This window comes from Ruditapes philippinarum, unplaced genomic scaffold (genome assembly GCF_026571515.1).
Source record: "Ruditapes philippinarum isolate M1 unplaced genomic scaffold, ASM2657151v2 ctg370_1_1_1_1, whole genome shotgun sequence".
NCBI classification, from domain to species: Eukaryota; Metazoa; Mollusca; class Bivalvia; order Venerida; family Veneridae; genus Ruditapes; species Ruditapes philippinarum.
The window spans coordinates 214,141-233,358 of record NW_026852008.1 but is presented as its reverse complement, the minus strand read 5'-3'; the positions used below and the strand labels follow the sequence as shown (position 1 = coordinate 233,358).

Below are 19,218 nucleotides of genomic sequence, written 5' to 3'. Positions count from 1 at the left end.
TTTCTGACTTTCTGAGGATAACATGAAAGTAAATAAATAAAATGAAAACACAAAAACACACACGCGCGCGCACATGCATGCACAAACAAAAGGGTATGAAGAAGTGTTTTGGAAGCTTTTATTTTTCTTCAAAAAAAAAACCCAAAAAAAAACAAAAAACAAAAAACGTTCGTCATTTGTATTAACAAAATGAACAGTGTTATCAAAATTATGGCCATTTGACATGGAATATGTTAAAATTGTTAACATGGCTTGCATTCCAAACTCAAATTAACTTTAAAATGACCAGAAAGTAAACAAATATGTTGCTATATGACTTGCGAGTTTTGGAAATCCAATCGGATGACTAATAGCTAACGCACGAAAAATACAATCTCATTCCAAATTGTCCAATGTATTGCAAAATATTGACATTCTACTGCTCCAAAGTTGACGTCACTTACTCTAATTTCAATATATCTAAGGAGAAAAGAAAATAAAATAAAAAGAATGTTCAATATGAAATCTAGAACACTCCAAGTTTTTACTTGATACTAATACCATGTATACACTTTTTGTTGTTTTTTCTTCTTTATTTTTATAATCTTTTGGTAACTCCCCTTGACTTCAGCTTGTGATCTTCGGCACCTGATTAAGAATACACGCATAAAATGTATTTAAGGTTCAACAGAGAAATTTTCTCTTGTTTATGCAGTTGTTACAAATATGTCTTTATTGCCATTTTAATCTAAATTAAATACATAAAACGCAACTTGATCAAATAAATAAATTCATTTTAGGTGATTAATTTGTATATCAAGTAATACCTGTTCTACTATTTGTCAGGAACATAGGTATAATAAAGAATGTAAAACACTGCAGCACATGGAATAAGTTGTACATTTGTATCTAATAAAAATCTGGAAAAGGGGGTGATCCCTCGGAGGCAATAAAAAAACAAAAATACATGAAAATTGCAGACTTGGTTCGATTGAGTCTGTACAAAAAGGATAATGAAAAAGTGCAACATTCCTCACGTCCCCTAGAACCGACTTGAGAGGTTCTCAATTAAAGTGCAAGAATCAATGATCCTGAAGGACCAGAAAATATTATAACAACACTGAAGTGCAGTACGGAGCAACTTTTCACAGCTGCCACATGGTACTGGACACCTACTGTTGTAAAGTATAAAAACTGAAAAACTCTCTTTCCCTCGATACGCACACGTTGTAGAGAAGGCACAGGGCATCGGCAGAAGATTTGGAGCTTTGTTAGGCCACATGTGTCACAAATCACATTCGTCACAAGTTTTTATGAATTTGTGACGAATGTGATCACATTCGTCACAAATGACTTTTGTGACGAATGTGATTGACCAAAATCGGGTAAAAATGCCAATCACAAACGTCACAAGCAAAATTGAGAATTTTTAAACAGGCGAATCACAAATGTCACAAGTTTATTTTTCAATATGTGATACACGGAATATCATAAGGACAATCGTGGTTATATCAGTGCGATAGTACAAGGGCGACAATGCAATAAATCGATATTGTGATGTCGACATCACGATACCAATATCTTTTCACCACCATTGCATTATCGCCATCGTACTAACTTGTTGCAATATCGTATCGTCGGCATTGTATTGTCTTCATAGAACTGTCGCATTGTCGTAATGGTATTGCTATCAAGTCGTCTTACGTTCTCGAAACCTTCAAAAAAATTTTGGTGACAATGCACGCATAGTATCAGACTTCAACTGGAAGTGATCTTTTACCTCTGTGAACCCTCAAATTTCTTCCCACCATACAGCGACAGTCTAAAGGAATCTCACAGACTTAATCTTAGTTTCAGTACAAATTATGTGACCATATTTACACCAATGAGACCATATATGATTGTTTGGGAAGTAGCTGAGACCCCCGTTGACTTTCAGGATATCTAATTAGAGATTAGGACCTTTTGACATCAATGAACCTTTTTTGGTCTGACAGACTTTTGACTTCCGCAGACTTTCAGGAATCTTGGTTCAATTAAAGAGTATGACATTTTTGACATCTAGGAACCTTCTTTCCTGAGACGATTTTGCAAGTCTGTGCCAATTGCTTGCAGACGCTCTAGTGGAACTTTCCATATCTATTCCACTAGTAAATAATAATATAGTTAATTTCGTTTAAACAGATCGTGTCTTTGTGGCGGGGCCGCTTTATCGTTTCGACGCGTCTTAGCTTTTTTCGCCTTTTATGATTAGATAGTTTCAAAGACGGTGTTTAGTGAATTTTATAGAGGATATTTGTTTGTTTTGAGTGAATATGAAATATATTTCACTGAGAAGTGAGAAAAAAAATGAAATATGTATCACGAGCGCGTAGCGCGAGTGAAAATATGAACATTTTCTCACTTCGATGTGAGATATAGTTCATATTCACGAAAAGCAAACACATTTTCTTTTTATTTTATGTGCCTTTTGAAAAAGTGGCTTTTAGAGACCGTTTACTACTGAAGCGCGGAGACTACGCGCGCGTAAAACAATATGACGGCAAACGTTAACGCTGCAAGCAAAATAATCCTTATTTATTTATATTTCTTTTTGCGGTCTCATTGTCAACAATCTTACAAAATTACGGACATTTGAATCGAGAAATATGTCATTTAGAATGAATTAATGTTTACCGCCGACAGCATCATATACTGATTGAAAATTAAACAATTGCAGGATACATTTCGAATAAAGACTCCGGGGAAATAGTCGGTTAAAGCATAAATTATCAGGGCCCATATCACTCAAGGTCTCAGGGCGAAAATGCACATCCCCTTTTTGTTTAAGGTTCCACAAAATTAAAATTAGTTTATTTAACTTTGAAGACATAAAATACTTAAGTTATCTGACTGAAATTAAGCAACCAGGTCTTAAATTGGGTAATGCCGCAATAAACATTCCCCGGTAAGATGTACCCACAAAGTTTTTTTTAAAAAATCACGATTTTTGAAGAAAGGGTTTTAAAAAAGCTTTTCTATGATAACAATAAAATGATAATAAATTATGGATCATAACTCTGTATTAAACGGCCAAACGGGAAATACTGATGATGATGATGATGATGATGATGATATGCACATCTTGTTTGTTTGTTTGTGTGTTTATCTAAAGTCGCCGCCGGAAAGCCCATATAAGCGACCGTACCCTCAAGTCGGACCAAATCCTTTAGTGTCCCGTCGAGATTTTTTCGAGATGCGCATCTCCTCTTTATATTAAAACTAAATTTCGTTGAAATTCCTAGAGCGCAGAAAAAAGCAATAGTTCTATATACAGTGTTTTATAAATAACAACAACAACAAGGGGCAATAAGTCTGTTTTTAAAAAGAAATGGAGATATGCTGGTTATATGTGCAACTGGTTTGTGAATGAAGGTTCCTACAAAGTTGCAGCATCGATATCCATCCAGAAGTTGCTGAAAAAATAGCGTGGAAACGAAATGATTCCATATACAGTGTATAATAACTAATCAATGGCCGGATAGTGCGGAAACTAAATCTGGACTGACAGGCGGACGAACACGCTAAAAACAGTCCCATCACTCCCGATTTCATCAGCGGGGGAGGGGATAAAAATGTCTGTAGTTTTAGTTCCAATAATTGATTTCAGTCCTAAAAATTTGTGACGTTTGTGACTCAGTGAAAAGCATTGAAGAAAACAATATTTATCTCAAATTTGTGACATTTGTGATTTTAAACTCGTGACGAATGTGATTGTCTAAAAACATTGGATCACATGCATCACAAAATTTTGTGACGAATGTGATCTCATTCTTCACAATTGTGACGAATGTGATTTGTGACACATGTGGCCTTACAGGAGCTTGGCTGATTCATCACCAATGACACGTTGACTGTTGTTGTACATATAAGGTAGGTTCTGGAGGCCAAACTACCCCTTCAAGCTTCTATCACAACCTACGACTCAGTTGACGATGTGGCCCTACAAAATAGGCAGAGCGGACAAGGAAACCACAGGGAGAGACGTCTTAGAAGACAGACCCCCTAGCTGGCACAACAGCCCTTTCTTTTTCAGTGATACTTTCCCCTTTTCATATTGTCTCAGGTTACTGTACTTTTAGGTTCTCATTGGTCGCCGAACAATGACCTACTTTTGGCTCAAAATTCAAAGCTTAGACTAATACTCATGAGGTAAATTATCGCCGCTTTGTGTTTCAAAATGAACACTTTATGGGCATGACTGATGATATATCCGGAATCCGTACTTGACGAAGCTGTTTTTGTGCAGACGGACCTTCATTTAACATAGATATCAATCAATCAATGATCACTCGGAAGCGTTTAAAAACAACAAAATTACATTAAAATTTTCACTCGGTTTCAGTCTATACATATAGGATAATGAAAAGATGTAACATCCCTCACGCCCCCTAGCACCGCCTTGAGCGATACTTAAATTTGAACACTTAATATGCTGGAATCAATGATTCCGAAGGACCAGAATAACATAACAACACTGAAGTAAAGTAAGGGGCAACTTTTTACGACTGCAACACAGCACTTGACACCTGCTGTTGCGAAGTATGTATAAAAATCTGGGAAAAGGGTGATCCCTCTGAGGCATTAAAAACAACAAAATTAAATGAAAATTGCAGACTCGGCTAGATTGAGTCTGTACAGTGAGGGATACAATATGCCTCACGGCTCCTAGCACCGGCTTGAGCGGTACTCAAATTTAAACACTAAATGTGCTGGAATCAATGATGTCGAGTAAGCTATACATTGTTTTCAGAGAAATTGAGCAGGTTAAAGATTAAACAGTAATAATAATTATTTCTCAGTTTAATGACATTCGGTACACAAAATTTACACACAACAGCATGTTCTTTAATGAGACATTGTTTAATTGTTGATACCTAACAATATTGGCAAGTTTGAAACCTTTGAAAACATCATAAGGCTAATAATATTGTTCTCAAATTCTTTGACCAACTTGACAAGCATAACGCACTTGTATTTTAAATATTTAGCTCATAGACACTAAGTAGACGAAGGTTAGGAAGAATAATTTGCTGTTGTTTTAATTGTTGTTTTTTATTTCCCTCAAAGCGCTTTTTGCGCAGAGGTCATTGTCTTATCACATAGAAAGCTCTGCATTAATAAGAAGAGTATCGGCCAAGATACGTTTCCTGAAAGGAAAAACATTCCATAATATATGTACTATTATGTAGATAGGGCAATTCAGTTGCAATAATACGTCTTTTATCAGAAAGGATACATATTTGTTTAGTAGGCTTGTCTCAGTTCTTTTTTAACGTTTGATCACAAATGTTCACTTAGTCAAAATACAGGTTTGAACAAAATCTATGCCCAACATTATTTTCTACATTGGAGACAATTATGTCGTACTTTTTACCCAAGAAAGAAAGAGTTATTTCTCCTATTTAATATAATAATGAAAGGGAAGTAATACTGTTCTTTTCTTTCGAACTTACATACAAATCAAGTATAGAATACCTCAACTTTATTTAACTATATATATTGTTCCATGCCGTCTTGAATTTAGGTCTGTCAAGAGTTTGTCTGAATCTTTTTGAGAGATATTGAAATAAAGATCTTGACATGACTATGCATGCATCTTCAGCGTCAAAGCTACGTTGAGGCACGTCAAGCTGTTATTTTGGGCAACTTACAAAATTACTTAATATAAGGAGGATTATTAGATTTTATTTTATGCTTTTCAGTGGATTACTGATTTATCCGTGAAAATTATATTTGGTAATTTCACAGTGAAAATTATCAAAATATAATTTCACTTTTTTCAATGACGAAACTACTTTTTTAAAATTTTCCTCATGTGGTACCTCAATTTTATTTTTGCTGACAATTCAGACAATGTCAGGCTGTTTAAAGAAAAAGGAAAGCTGAAATTGATAAATACCTTAAACGTCAAAAGTAATAAAAAGAAGAAAACTTACTTCTATTCATTCAAATTCCAATCACCAATTTCGTCTCTAAATTTTTTGTTTCATATTTTTTTACAGTCTGAAAAATACATTCCTTCCACATGCAAACTGCTCTTGATGACATTTGGGCATATTAAAGTATCCTACGAGTAATAACTGCCGTATGCTTTATGAAAAATTGAAAAGCAATGACAGCTACAGCTCGTAGAACAAGTAAACCAACCCAGCGTTCCGAGCAAGTTCCAAGTCTTCCATTTTCATAGCTGCTTTTTTCATGTTTTCACATCTGTCAACACTTAATTTTTGTCTGTTTCAATCCTCAAATATGTTTTCTTTCTTTTAAAAAGGTGTATGACTAACAATTCCAAATGATTATCCCTCTGAATCAAACACAAAATTATTTTCCTCCCGTGAAATACACAACTTTAAAAAATGGCTGCCGCTTACATTTAACAAAGCCAGGTCTAATATAAATTCGCAGTAGGTAACAGAAATATGGATGGATGGTTGGAATTTTCTCCTACACGAATTGTTTGTTTTTATTATTAAAACAAGCGATCATTCATATTTTTTAAACAAAATAAATAATATCACTGTCATTTAATGTTGATTGTTGGACTTATTTTTCAGCTCAAGACTTCTTGTTTTTAATGAGAAATTCGCACGAAATGGGGCTCTCAATGGGGAAAAAGATTTTAATATTATATATATTTATGTTAATATTATGGAAATTTCGTTTAAACTTGTTTTTTAGCATAAAATAAAAAGAAAATTTGTTTGTTTGTTGTGTAAGATGTAATTTTATTTCATCTCGTGAACTTTAAAAACAGTATTCTCACTCGTGGCTACGCCACTCGTGAGAATACTGTTTTTAAAGCCCACTCGATGAAATAAAATTTCATCTTACACACAAACAAACAAATATCCTCTATAACTTAAATCTGGAAATAGGGTGATACCTTAGAAGAATTAATTACAAGCATCTGCTATACTCCCTATCACTGTACATTTGGGAGCCTTTATGTAAAAAAGAAACATGTTTATTATTTATTCATAAATGAAATATTGAGACATGAATTGCGCATTTTCATTTTCCGTATTTTCACTGTAAAAATTTATAATTCACTGCAGTGAAACATATTTTCCGTATTTTCACTGGTATCTTGCCGGACTATTTTTTTCTAAATTCTGCCAGTATACACAAAATTTAAGGAAAAGACCTTCATCCAGTAATGTCAAAAATGAGAATAATGTATATAATAAACAGAAAATTCAAGTTTTTTTTCTATAAATACAGGATTTATTTTCCTCTTGTGGTATGAAAATTATCATATTTCACTCGTGGCTACGAAACTATGAAATATGTATTTTCATAAAACTCTATGAAAATGAATCCTGTATTTATAGAAAAAACTTGAATATCCTCTATTTATTCTTTGTGTCTTACAATGTCATCATTAGATATATTCAGAATCATAATATTAGTAAATAATTTCATGCTACCATTAACACTATCTTTTGTTTAAATGACAGAAAAGGGGAGATGAATTGTACTCTGTGTCAAGTTATAATATAAATAAGATTGCTAAATTACATAAAAGGTGATTTGTTATTCAAAATATTTAAATAAACATAAGTATACATATAGCAAATAACAGTTTAATCAATAAAATATCATTTCATAAAATTTATAGAAATAAATTTAAGTATGGAGTATGACATAAGTTAATTAATACATAGGTTACAATCTGGAAAAATAACAGATAAGAGTACAACAAACCAGAAACATAATAACTAAGAGCACAGAAATTTACTTAAAACTATTAGGCTATTAGCACATTTATATTGTTGTCTATAAAGTTACCATAAATGTTATAATATATTATATATAATAAGAGGGTAACAAAAATACCAATTTTATTCAGTTTAAAAGTATTTTAAAAACGGCAGAATAATCATTACAGTATTATTAATTAATACGATGACATCAGTCAATGTGATCTACTGTCACAATAAAGGATAGCCCATTAGGCTCGGATGCTTTATATGATCCTTTTAAAATCTTCGATGGCAGACATTATAGAAAGGATTAAAGGTTTCAATACTCAGCAACAAATGAATTGTTCATTACTAAATAGACGTCATTATCCGGTATAGGTACGGTATCCGGTATAGGTACAGGAAATATACAATCTTAGGGCCGAGGTTTTCCAAATGAAACATCGGTTACTCCGAAAATGGCGAAAGTGTAACTCAGTGTCATAATAAAACTGTTAATTATGCATAGTTGATATAAAAACTGGGAATGAATGAAGCGTCCGATGGTTTAAAAGATAATTCAGAAGAAAGAAACGATGCAACGAAGGAGAAGACGGACACGAAAACGGAGGGGAATGCCACCCAAAACATAGCTGAAAACGCAAGTAGGACAACAAAAATGGTTGAAAACTCGGGTCAAAAATCAACTTCTGCTGATTCAAAATCAGAGAAGGTTAAAAATGATAAATATTTTAATGACAGAAAATATGAGTCAAGAGATAGACCGCCCTATAGAGGTGTCAACGGGTATAGACCCAGTCCTGGTGGTAGGGGCCGCAGGGATGATGACAGGAGATCAAGCCCAAATAAACAATTTCGTAGAGACTCAAGAGGTCCAATAAACTCAGGCTCATACAGAAAGGAAAGTGACTTAAAGAAAAGTTCAGGTGTGTCAATTATTTCTTATTATAACATTAAGTATCTTAATTCTTATACCTTGATCATGAATTAAAGCCAAGGGCCCCTAAAACCAACATTACTAAGAAGTATGAATAGGAAGTAAAGTTTGTCAAAGGGTGAGAAAAATGTGCAGCCTGACCGGGACTCGAACCTGGAACCCTCAGAATACCGGTCCGCGGCTCTACCAACTGAGATATCCGGCCGCTTACACATCTTCTCCCCTAAATAGAAACACTTTTGAACTGTGACATACTTCATCAAAATATTGAAATTCGTCCTCGAATTTCACAAAGCTACAGAGCATTGCTAATTGAACTCTGAGCTATAAGCAGTCACGGGCCCACGTTTGGCGCCAAATGTCACAGCCTGACTGGGACTCAAACCCAGGATCCTCGGAATACCGTTCCGCAGCTTTGCAGACTGAGCTGTCCGGCCGCTTACACATCTTCTCCCCTAACAAGTGAATAGTTCTGAACCATGAAATGTTGATGCATTGGTAATTGTGTGTGTAGTATATTAGATTAATGCATAAATGCTCCAGTCAGGTTCTTCTTCTGTACATAACTTGCTCTAGGGTATTTACATACAGGGTGTATGTACAAAGTGTTGTGTGACGAATAAATGCTGCGCAAGTTTAAAGGCAGAACAGGTTAAAAGTAAAATCAACTTCAGCATTTTAGGGCCCCATGACTAGTCCTCCTTTGAAGGCCTCAAGGCTGACTGCTGTGGCCAACCCAATTGCATCAAAGGACAGGAAATGAGCAGAGTTTTTACTTCTTGTCTGTGTCAGATGTCACACTGTCAGATCAGAATTGATAAAGATTAATGTTTTGAGATTGACATATAGCTCTTCTGTACAGGGGACACATTTTTAGGCGACTTGGGCGAAATAGTCGCTTTGTCTCTCTCCATTTCACCCGGTTTGCTGAAAAGTAAAAAGAAAGGCATCTTTATTTGGATATATGTGTATATAATGTTTTGCTCCAACATTGAGATCATTTGTCCCAGATTAGTTCAGATTCACTCTGCCTGAAAATATGAATGGTCCAAACATTAATTGATTGAATCTATATGTTTCTTTTGGTATATTTGTGTAAATTAAAATGAAATCTTTGGTCATTTTTTTCTGTAGGTTATCAATATTAAAACTTAAACGATTTGCTCCATTTCAAAACATAATTTGTTTTATTTAAAGTGGAACAATTTTATAATTCTGGATCCATGCCTTGGTTTGTTTTTCTTTTCTCAAAAAAAAAAGCAAGTGTTGGTACATATCACACAACAGGACTTTTTGTTAATTTTTTTTTATATACATAAACTGACTGTTTCTTAAGGGTGGGGCCTATATGAAGGTTTTTTAAAATCTGATTGTTGAATTCCCAGCTATTTCCCTACTGGCATTGGGCTGTGGCATGGTTATAATATTGATAAGTTCATTATATTGTAACTTTGTTTCAGGCAGATATAAAGGTTTTATTAAAGCAGTTAAAGTAGTCACCAAAGGTTTTTATTGACTTTATTCCATTTTTAATTTTGTCCAAATTTTCTCTTGCAATGAACATGGAAGCAAGACATTACAATCCCTAAACTGTCTTTGAAATAAATTGAATATTTATGCTGTTCACCACATAAAAGTGTTTACCTTTCAAAATATTCAAAAGATGTCAGTACATAATTTCATGTTACCATTTACAGTTTACACCTGTACATCTGTTTTTAAAATGACAGAAAAATTGGAGATGAACTATTCTCTATATCAAGTTATTAATATTATATAAATAAGATTGCTAAATCACATAAATGATGATCTGTTATTTAAAATTTAACCCCATTAAACCATTATAAAGGTAAACTTAATAGTATGATCATATTTTGAAATTGTAATTTAAAAATGTTTCTTTTATTGAAGTAGATTTTAGTTTTTCTTTCATATTTAAAACTTAACTTGCAGTAAAAAGTTATACATTCTAAAGTAGAATTAATACAATGTATATATAGAAGTGCAAAATAAGTTTTTCAAAAGATTTTGTATTAGTTTCTATTTTTAGAAACAGTTCATACCTAATTTCTATTTATAGAAGATTTATCATTTCATATCAGTTGGCTTTCCAAATTGTTTATTTATAGTATGTCATTTATTTTTGTTCTGAAAAAAAAATAGAAAGAAATCCCCATAAGTAATGTTATAAATAAATAAGTTTAAATTGCAATTTATTTTCAATTTTCTCCTTCTAGTGAATATTCATTATATTGAGAGCAAAAAAGCCTTTGACTTACATGTATGATAATCTAAAAGTCTTCATATCTGTGATGCACACAAATATGCTTATCTAAAAATGGCAATATTAACCCATTACTTCATGAGCATTTTGTGAAAAATGGCTGTTTTCATTGAAAGTCTCCCATTACAAGTTCAAATTGCTATAAAACTATAAAAACTGCTTTAATACTAATCAAACTTGGCACAAATGTTGACTGGACCATTGCCTTTGCAACAACATGCTCAGACTTGAATTTTCTGTTACCATGGCAACGAGGGGACATCTCAAAATGGCCAAAAATCACTATTTTTTCCATCAAAATCAATTTTAATGTACTGCAACTTCTCAATGGATTGAGATAGAGTCAAATGCTTTTCAGCGTTAGTACACATTACCTTATGATTTAGGGGGCATTTTTAGCCTCTCACAAGTCCAAAATTTTCTTGGCGATGAGGGGCACTGCCGCCCCCCTTCAAACCCCCCAAACACAAGGGGGCACATCCCCCTTCTGGCACCCCCCGTTGTATCTTTATTCCCCCAAAAACGAAGTTTGGGGGGGTATACAGGAGTTACCCAGTTGGGCGGTCGGTCGGTCCAGACGTCCGTTGCATTTTCCTACGGAGCATAACTTGAAGACTAATGATTGGAATTCAATATAACTACACACAATGGTCAAGCACATTGAGAGGAAGTGCAGTGCACAAGAACCATAACTCTATCTTGACTAATTACAGAGTTATTGCCCTTTGTTACTTTTCCTTGTCCGTGGCATAACTTGAAAACTACGGGTTGGAATTCAAAACAACTTCATACAATTGTCAAACACAATAAGGGGAAGTGCAGTGCACAAGAACCATAACTCTATCTAAAGTAATTACAGAGTTATTGCCCTTTGTTACTTTTCCATTCCTTTCTTTTGTGCGGACCATAACTTGAAGACTAATGTTTGGAATTCAATATAACTACATACAATGGTCAAGCACATTGAGAGGAAGTGCAGTGCACAAGAACCATAACTCTATCTTGACTAATTACAGAGTTATTGCCTTTTGTTTCTTTTCCTTGTCCGGGGCATAACTTGAAAACTACTAGTTGGAATTCAAAACAACTTCATACAATTGTCAAACACAATAAGGGGAAGTGCAGTGCACAAGAACCATAACTCTATCTAAAGTAATTACAGAGATATTGCCCTTTGTTACTTTTCCATTGCTTTCTTTTGCCCGGACCATAACTTGAAGACTAATTGTTGAAATTCATTATAACTTAATACAATGGTCAAGCACATTGAGAGGAAGTGCAGTGCACAAGAACCATAACTCCATCTTGACTTATTACAGAGTTATTGCCCTTTGTTACTTTTCCTTGTCCGGGGCATAACTTGAAAACTACTGGATGGAATTCAAAACAACTTCATACAATTGTCAAGCACAATAAGGGGAAGTGCAGTGCACAAGAACCATAACTCTATCTAAAGTAATTACAGAGTTATTGCCCTTTGTTACTTTTCCTTGTCCGGGGCATAACTTGAAAACTACTGGTTGGAATTCAAAACAACTTCATACAATTGTCAAACACAATAAGGGGAAGTGCAGTGCACAAAAACCATTACTCTATCTAAAGTAATTACAGAGTTATTGCCCTTTGTTACTTTTCCATTGCTTTCTTTTGTCCGGACCATAACTTGAAGACTAATTGTTGGAATTCATTATAACTTAATACAATGGTCAAGCACATTGAGAGGAAGTGCAGTGCACAAGAACCATAACTCCATCTTGACTTATTACAGAGTTACTGCCCTTTGTTACTTTTCCTTGTCTAGAGCATAATTTGAAAACTACTGTTTGAAATTCAATACAACTTCATACAGTTGTCAAGGAAATTAAAAGGAAGTGCAGTGCACAAGAGCCATAACTCCATTTTGACAAAATACAGAGTTACTGCCCTGTGATACTTTTCCTTGTCCGGAGCATAACTTAAAACATACTGGTTGGACTTCAAAACAAATTCATACAATGGTCAAGCACAATAAGAGGAAGTGCAGTGCACAAGAACTATAACTCCATCTTCAGTATTTATAAAGTTATTGCCCTTTGTTTCTTTTCCTTGTCTTTCTGGACTTATTACAGAGTAATTCAATAAAACTTCATCAATGGCCAACCACATTGAAAGGAAATGCAACATACAAGAACCACAACTATCTTTAATTAACCATAACTCTATATTTCAATTCTTTTACAAGGTATTCTGTTACTATAGTAACATCCTCATTTATGAAGCAATTTTGTGGCGGTAAAAATCACATCTAGTGATAGTTCTAGTTTGGTTGGGGGCCGCGCCGAAAAAGCGGTAACTTTTTTTAACAACATTTCTCAAACAAAAACAAGTGTTGGGTGCCTAAATAAGGCATTCTTTCACCATTTGAGACAACAAAAAAGGGGGGGTGAAAAGGGCTTTAAAAGGCGTGTATAACGCGTAATGGGTTAAACACAAAAAGGATTTCAAATATGAAAATACTAATACATTCTTATATATACTTTATAATGAATAAAACACTCAGTATATAATGAACTCCCTTTGTAGTTCTAATAACATCCTAGTATCATTATCAGTTTTGGTCTTTTCTAATAAACTTTGCTCAGGCATAAACATTTTATGAACTTCAAACTTTTTTTTAAGCAACATGCCTCCAGATTCCTGCTAATTTTTATGAAAATGTATTTTAAAGAAAAATATTGGGAATGGAACAAATAAAGTAATGTACACATTGCAAATGGCACTTACAATCCACATAAATTACAAAAAAGGTCAAAATATGCAAAAGTAGTCATTAGTGTGTTGGTCACATAGTAGAAATAGAGGATATTGAATGAGTGTAGTTTAATACTAAATTTATTGAACGAGTTGAATAAAATCATATTATGCGAGCCTCTGGCGAGCATAATATTGTTTTATTCAACGAGTTCAATAAATTTAGAATTGAATCTACACGAATATAATATTCTATTTATCACATATATAAAATAAGAACAGTTAAGTGTTAAAATGAGTAATTTTTCAATGACCGTCTATAGTGTAACGCTAACATTAGCGCGCTTTAAAATAACGCTATGTTTCTATATAGCGCAAATGACGTCACGTCAAAGTGTTATTACACTAGTGTAATATCGTTTTTATCACATGGCTTTATTACTCTCCTGCGCCGCGGTTTATGTGATAAATATGGTGATATATATACTGCAAAATTAAACATCACACAGAACATGCAAATTATTTCTTGAGTCCTGAATCTTTTTACTTTTCTTAAAATCTTAGTAGTATACTTTTCTCAAGTTTAATTTTGGTTTAAACATATTTATTCATCAAAACATTTAACAATTGAACAATATTTACAAAGTACATTTTGGGTTTGGGCAGAGACCTATAAAGCTTATGAGTGTCCTCTCCCAGTTAAATTTTCTTGAAATATTTTGACTCCTCTGGAGGCATGCAGCTTAAAAGCTGCGGCTTATTTTAATGCTAATATGAAATTTGTTGACTGTTCTCTTTATAATGAGCACATTACCAAAACATTTGTGCATGATAGTAAAAAAAAAGTTAATTTTGAAGAAATAACTGTATTCATAAGGTGCATTGTATCATTAAAATAGTAGTACCAGTATGGATATATTTTACTGTGAATTTTCATTTTGTATATTTATACTTATGCCTTGTTTGGTTTGTTATAGATTAATTTCTTCCCCTTAAAAAAGAGATTAAACTCTCTAAAATATGAAGGATTATACTGTATCAATTTTCATGAATGTGTTTAAAAGTTGCTGTATATAGCTGGACCAGCCTGGCTGCACTTAAATTCTAAATTGTTATATATATGCTTTATTGTAGATGTTTATCTAAGAAAACTCCAAAATCTGCACAAACGATTTTATATTCACAACACTTTGAGTCCAATAAATCATATTTAAATGTTATCAGGAATAAATACTAAGCGCTTAGGCATTCATTATTTTGTTTGATATTTAGATTCCAGCAAGCCATACGTGGAAGAGTCTCGATTATCGAAGCTGTCGCGAAGAATCCAGAGAGAGTCAGAGAGGGAAAGAAAGCTTGGGACAGCAAAACAACTAGTTGATTACCTGCACTCACCTGAGGGTTCAAAGGTATGTATATTTTGATCATTCTGAAGACATTCTGTTGATTTTACTGTTACTCTTTGAGGAATGATACTTGGTGACATTCAACATAAACTGGTATTAGAGGATGCAAGTCAAGTGTTTTTCTTTAGTTTACACAAAATTTATTTTAGTTTGACTGTGAAGGAAGCTATAAGCTTATAGACACACTCTTGAATTTGTGTCTTGAACTGAGCAATTAATTGAAAGTTTCTCAAGGAAACAACAGTTGCCAATGACTGGGTTTGAACCTGTACACTTGTCCTTCAATAAAACGAAATTTTGCCCAGTGTAAAGAAAGATAAACAGTATTATCACTGTTGCATGAACCATTCTCTATTTGCTTCTACTATACTGCTTGTAAAATTTTGTGAATATTTGACAAATTTTCATTGAAACATTAAACAAAAATCTTAACTATTTATCAGTATACACTCTTATTGAATGATGAAAACTTTTGAATTTTTTGTCACACCAGTACAGTAGAAGTCATATGTCAAATTTCCAGTTTTATTGGGGGAGAAATACCTCAGGTACAACTTCATGCATTATTTCAGGCATGTGCAGACAGCACTTGGAGTAGAACCATCAATGTTCTGTAAGCTAGCATAATAGAAGATACTTAAGCAATAAAGAAAGTACTAACTATTACTTAAAACCTAAAAACATACATAGTTTCTTTGTTTGTACTGTAGAAAATGACTAACAAGCATTTATGGTAAATTATTGAAATAAATGATCTCCATCCTAGTAAGAAATACTGCCAGTAAATTTTATATTTGCACCAGCATGTGATAATGTAATTTTCCATTCAGTATGCTGCAAGGAATGGAGAGGAGGTGTTGTCAACATTAAAAGATGTCTTCTTTGAAAGGTATGTATCTTTTTATTACAAAAATCTTTTATTTTATATACTATTGAAGTAGAATGTTTTGTTTTTTTGTGAAGAAGAAATGATAAATTAAAATAAACCTGGTACCATAATGTAAATAATATGTTTATACATCAGTCAATTAATTATAGAATCTTATTTGTTGTAATAGGGTAACAATATATAATGGCATTTACTTTTTAAACTTTGACCTAGAATATCTGGAACTGCACATAGTACGATGCAGTGATGTCAGTCCTTTTTTAACACAATCACCAATCCAAGGAAGTGAACTAAAGGTCATTGAAATACTGATACAAACTGCCGTAGAATATGAACCTGAAAGTGTTAATATGTTTTAACTGGTGTTTACGGAAGCTAGCATTTTTTATGTTATTAGTAAATTCAAGGCATAATTGTTGCTAGGCTACCATATTACCAGAATTAGCATAAGTGTATTTTAAAACTGAACCAAAAAATGTTGCTTATAGATGTGGACCTTAGTAGCTCAAATTCATTTGATATCATTGTATATTAGTTTTATTTGTTGTGTAAGGTATAGTTATATTATTTCAGAGGGTATAAGGATGTGAAGAATGAAATTGTATACTGTATAGGACTGATCGGCAGTCTGATGGGACAGGAAGCTCACAGGTAAATATTTACTAATAAATTATTTTTTTTAATGAAAAAGAAATTCAGGTACTACCTAGTAGCTTGTTTAAGGTGAAATGTTCAAAACACATACTAACCATTGCCGTGAATTATTAGGAAGGTAATCTTTGACTTAACCTCACCAGTTAAAGCTTGAATGTCATTAATAATGGTAAACGTACAGTGTTAAAATGATTTAAAGATACCAACCTCAATGTAACAAAAAATAGTGAATGTTTTGGTAAGGACAAGAAACTTTTAAATGACATATGTTTACTCAGTAATGTTAAAGTGAATTTGTAATTCACTACTGTTGAAATGTAGTAAATATTTGAAAACTGTTGCTGCTTTATGATACATAATCTATAATAATTAAGTACATGTATGTTAAATATATTAATATATCTATGGAGTTTTTGTTGGATTACAGATATTTCAACTGGTTATTTGGGCAAGTGAACAGTTTGATAGAGGATGATGTTAGGGTGCTGTTTCTGGATGCTCTGCTAGAGGTAAGATTTATTGAGTTTACTGAGTCATATTAAAGTGTATGTATTGTATGCTTAATGAGGGTCCATATTAAGGCACAATAAGCAGGTTTTGCTGTCAAATACCCTGGACATGTTGCCAATCGTGCCCTTAAAGGTTTAATTTTGAAGCACAAAGTGATGATGATTTACCTCCATGCAATTTCCAGCCAAAGATAAATTTAAGCCAGAAATAGGTCACTGTACGGAGGTCAACGAGAACCTAAATGTATAATAACCTCAGACTATACTGATCAGTTTAAGTATTTTGGTACTAAAATCTCTTACAATTACAAATTTTAAAGCCCATTAAGCTTCAAAAATGTTGTTATTTTTTTCAAATGTGTAATTTGTCAAATATGTTTGTTATGATTCTATTTTAAAAAACCCAAAACTTTTATCCTTTTAATTGATATATTGTTAATAATATTGATAATAATTAGAGTAAGTTGTATTGAGTTATATTGATTATATCTTATTGAGAGAAGTCAGTATTTTTCAGTTAGCAAAACGTAAGTACATGTATTTGTCTGCATCTGAAGTTAATGTGAAATAGAGAAAAATCATGCCCTTCATTACATTGTGCCATTCCCACAAATTTTCTGCTCACTGTATGAGATAGAAATAGGAAACTTGAGTCATTTATTGATCATTTGGCATTTGTTTTGTTGTCAGTTTGAAAACAAATGCACTATATATTCAATTAACTTAAGATTACAAATAAATGCCAACAAATTCAAATGGTAAATCCACCAGCAGTAAAATGGTTACAGTTATTCATAAAAATGTACTTAATGCGTTTTTTTGTCTGCCAAACGTGTATAATACATGTAGCATGCTTTTTTATATATAAAAGGTGAAATAACTATAGTTTGTATTTTGATTTTTTGTCCAGACATTGAAATGTGATGAGAAGAAGCAGAATACAGCTGAATTTACACCTGTAAGTATAACTTAGCTAAAAGCAAAGTATTTGCTTAAAATAAGATATGAAAATCAAACAGGAGTTCAGTGTTTGTTGTTCTATTTGTCTATGAAAAATGAACAATTTTCATGTTTTCTTAACTTTTTAACTCAAATTATGTGTAATATTTCCAAGCTTAGAATGACTTTACAGTATTTACAAACATATAATGATGAAACCTATCAAAAAGACTCCACTAAGGATTTTTGACAGGACAAATAATTTTTGAAAATAATTTTTCGAGATTATTTTCAAAAATGTTGAATTTTATGATGGTCTAGATCAGTAAATAAGGTGCAAAATTTCAGATCAGATTTTTTCCAGAATAATTATTCTAATTGTGGAAAATGATCCAAAATTGAAAAACGATATGTAATGCTTTTCACTCAAATGTGCCAAGAATTGCACAAAATTAAGCCTTTCCATTTTTTTTCTGAGAATATTCCTCAGTTGTTTCAATGTTTTTGTATATTTTCGGTTTCAAGTGCCCCAGTTGATCTATGTAAAAAATATAAATTTTATGTTTTTAGGCTTTTGGACCTCAGTGGAGTTCCTGTAATTTATACCTTAGTGAAATTTCTATTGTCTTGCCAAATTTACGTATGAAATTTATTTAATTCTGAGGATATTTTTGTTTACTTAGTTAATCATTGTAACTCTTAAAAACTATTTTGTAAATGTGTGACATGTGTATTTTATTGTTGTAGCTTGTACTGAATCACCTACAGACATTGTTAGAGAATGCTGATACCCCAGAGTTACTGGTATCTGTGGTCACTGTTATACTACAGATTACCAAAGTCTACCCACTCATCTTCCAGGATTATTTTAGGGTAGGTTATCCATTTGCACAGTTAAAGCTTTTAGTTTCAGGAATAAAATGTAATAACAGGATGCTTAATAATATTAAGCCTTATCCATACAGTTTAATTTAATCTCTTGTGGTTTAATGAAAATTAAAATAAAAATTAAAAAAAAAAATTCTGCTGGTGTCCTTTAAAATGTTCTTTTTCAAAAATTGCGTAGCCAGAAGTATAGAGTGCAATTAGACTGTAAAGAATGAATACCTGTCTGGCTCTACATTGGTGACAGTGGTCATTTGTTAT

At 32.8% G+C, this 19,218-nt stretch overlaps 1 protein-coding gene across 1 annotated transcript in view; it reads left to right on the top strand.

Moving 5' to 3' along the window:
• Nucleotides 1-8,137: 8,137 nt before the first annotated feature.
• Nucleotides 8,138-19,218, top strand: part of LOC132746503 (serine/threonine-protein kinase SMG1-like) — a 64,141-nt gene continuing 53,060 nt past the window's right edge. Inside the window, 7 exon segments of the mRNA XM_060735689.1 lie at nt 8,138-8,650; nt 14,948-15,084; nt 15,912-15,970; nt 16,544-16,621; nt 17,052-17,133; nt 18,044-18,091; nt 18,820-18,945. Coding sequence (XP_060591672.1) covers nt 8,251-8,650; nt 14,948-15,084; nt 15,912-15,970; nt 16,544-16,621; nt 17,052-17,133; nt 18,044-18,091; nt 18,820-18,945 — 930 coding nt within the window. The 5' untranslated portion in view covers nt 8,138-8,250.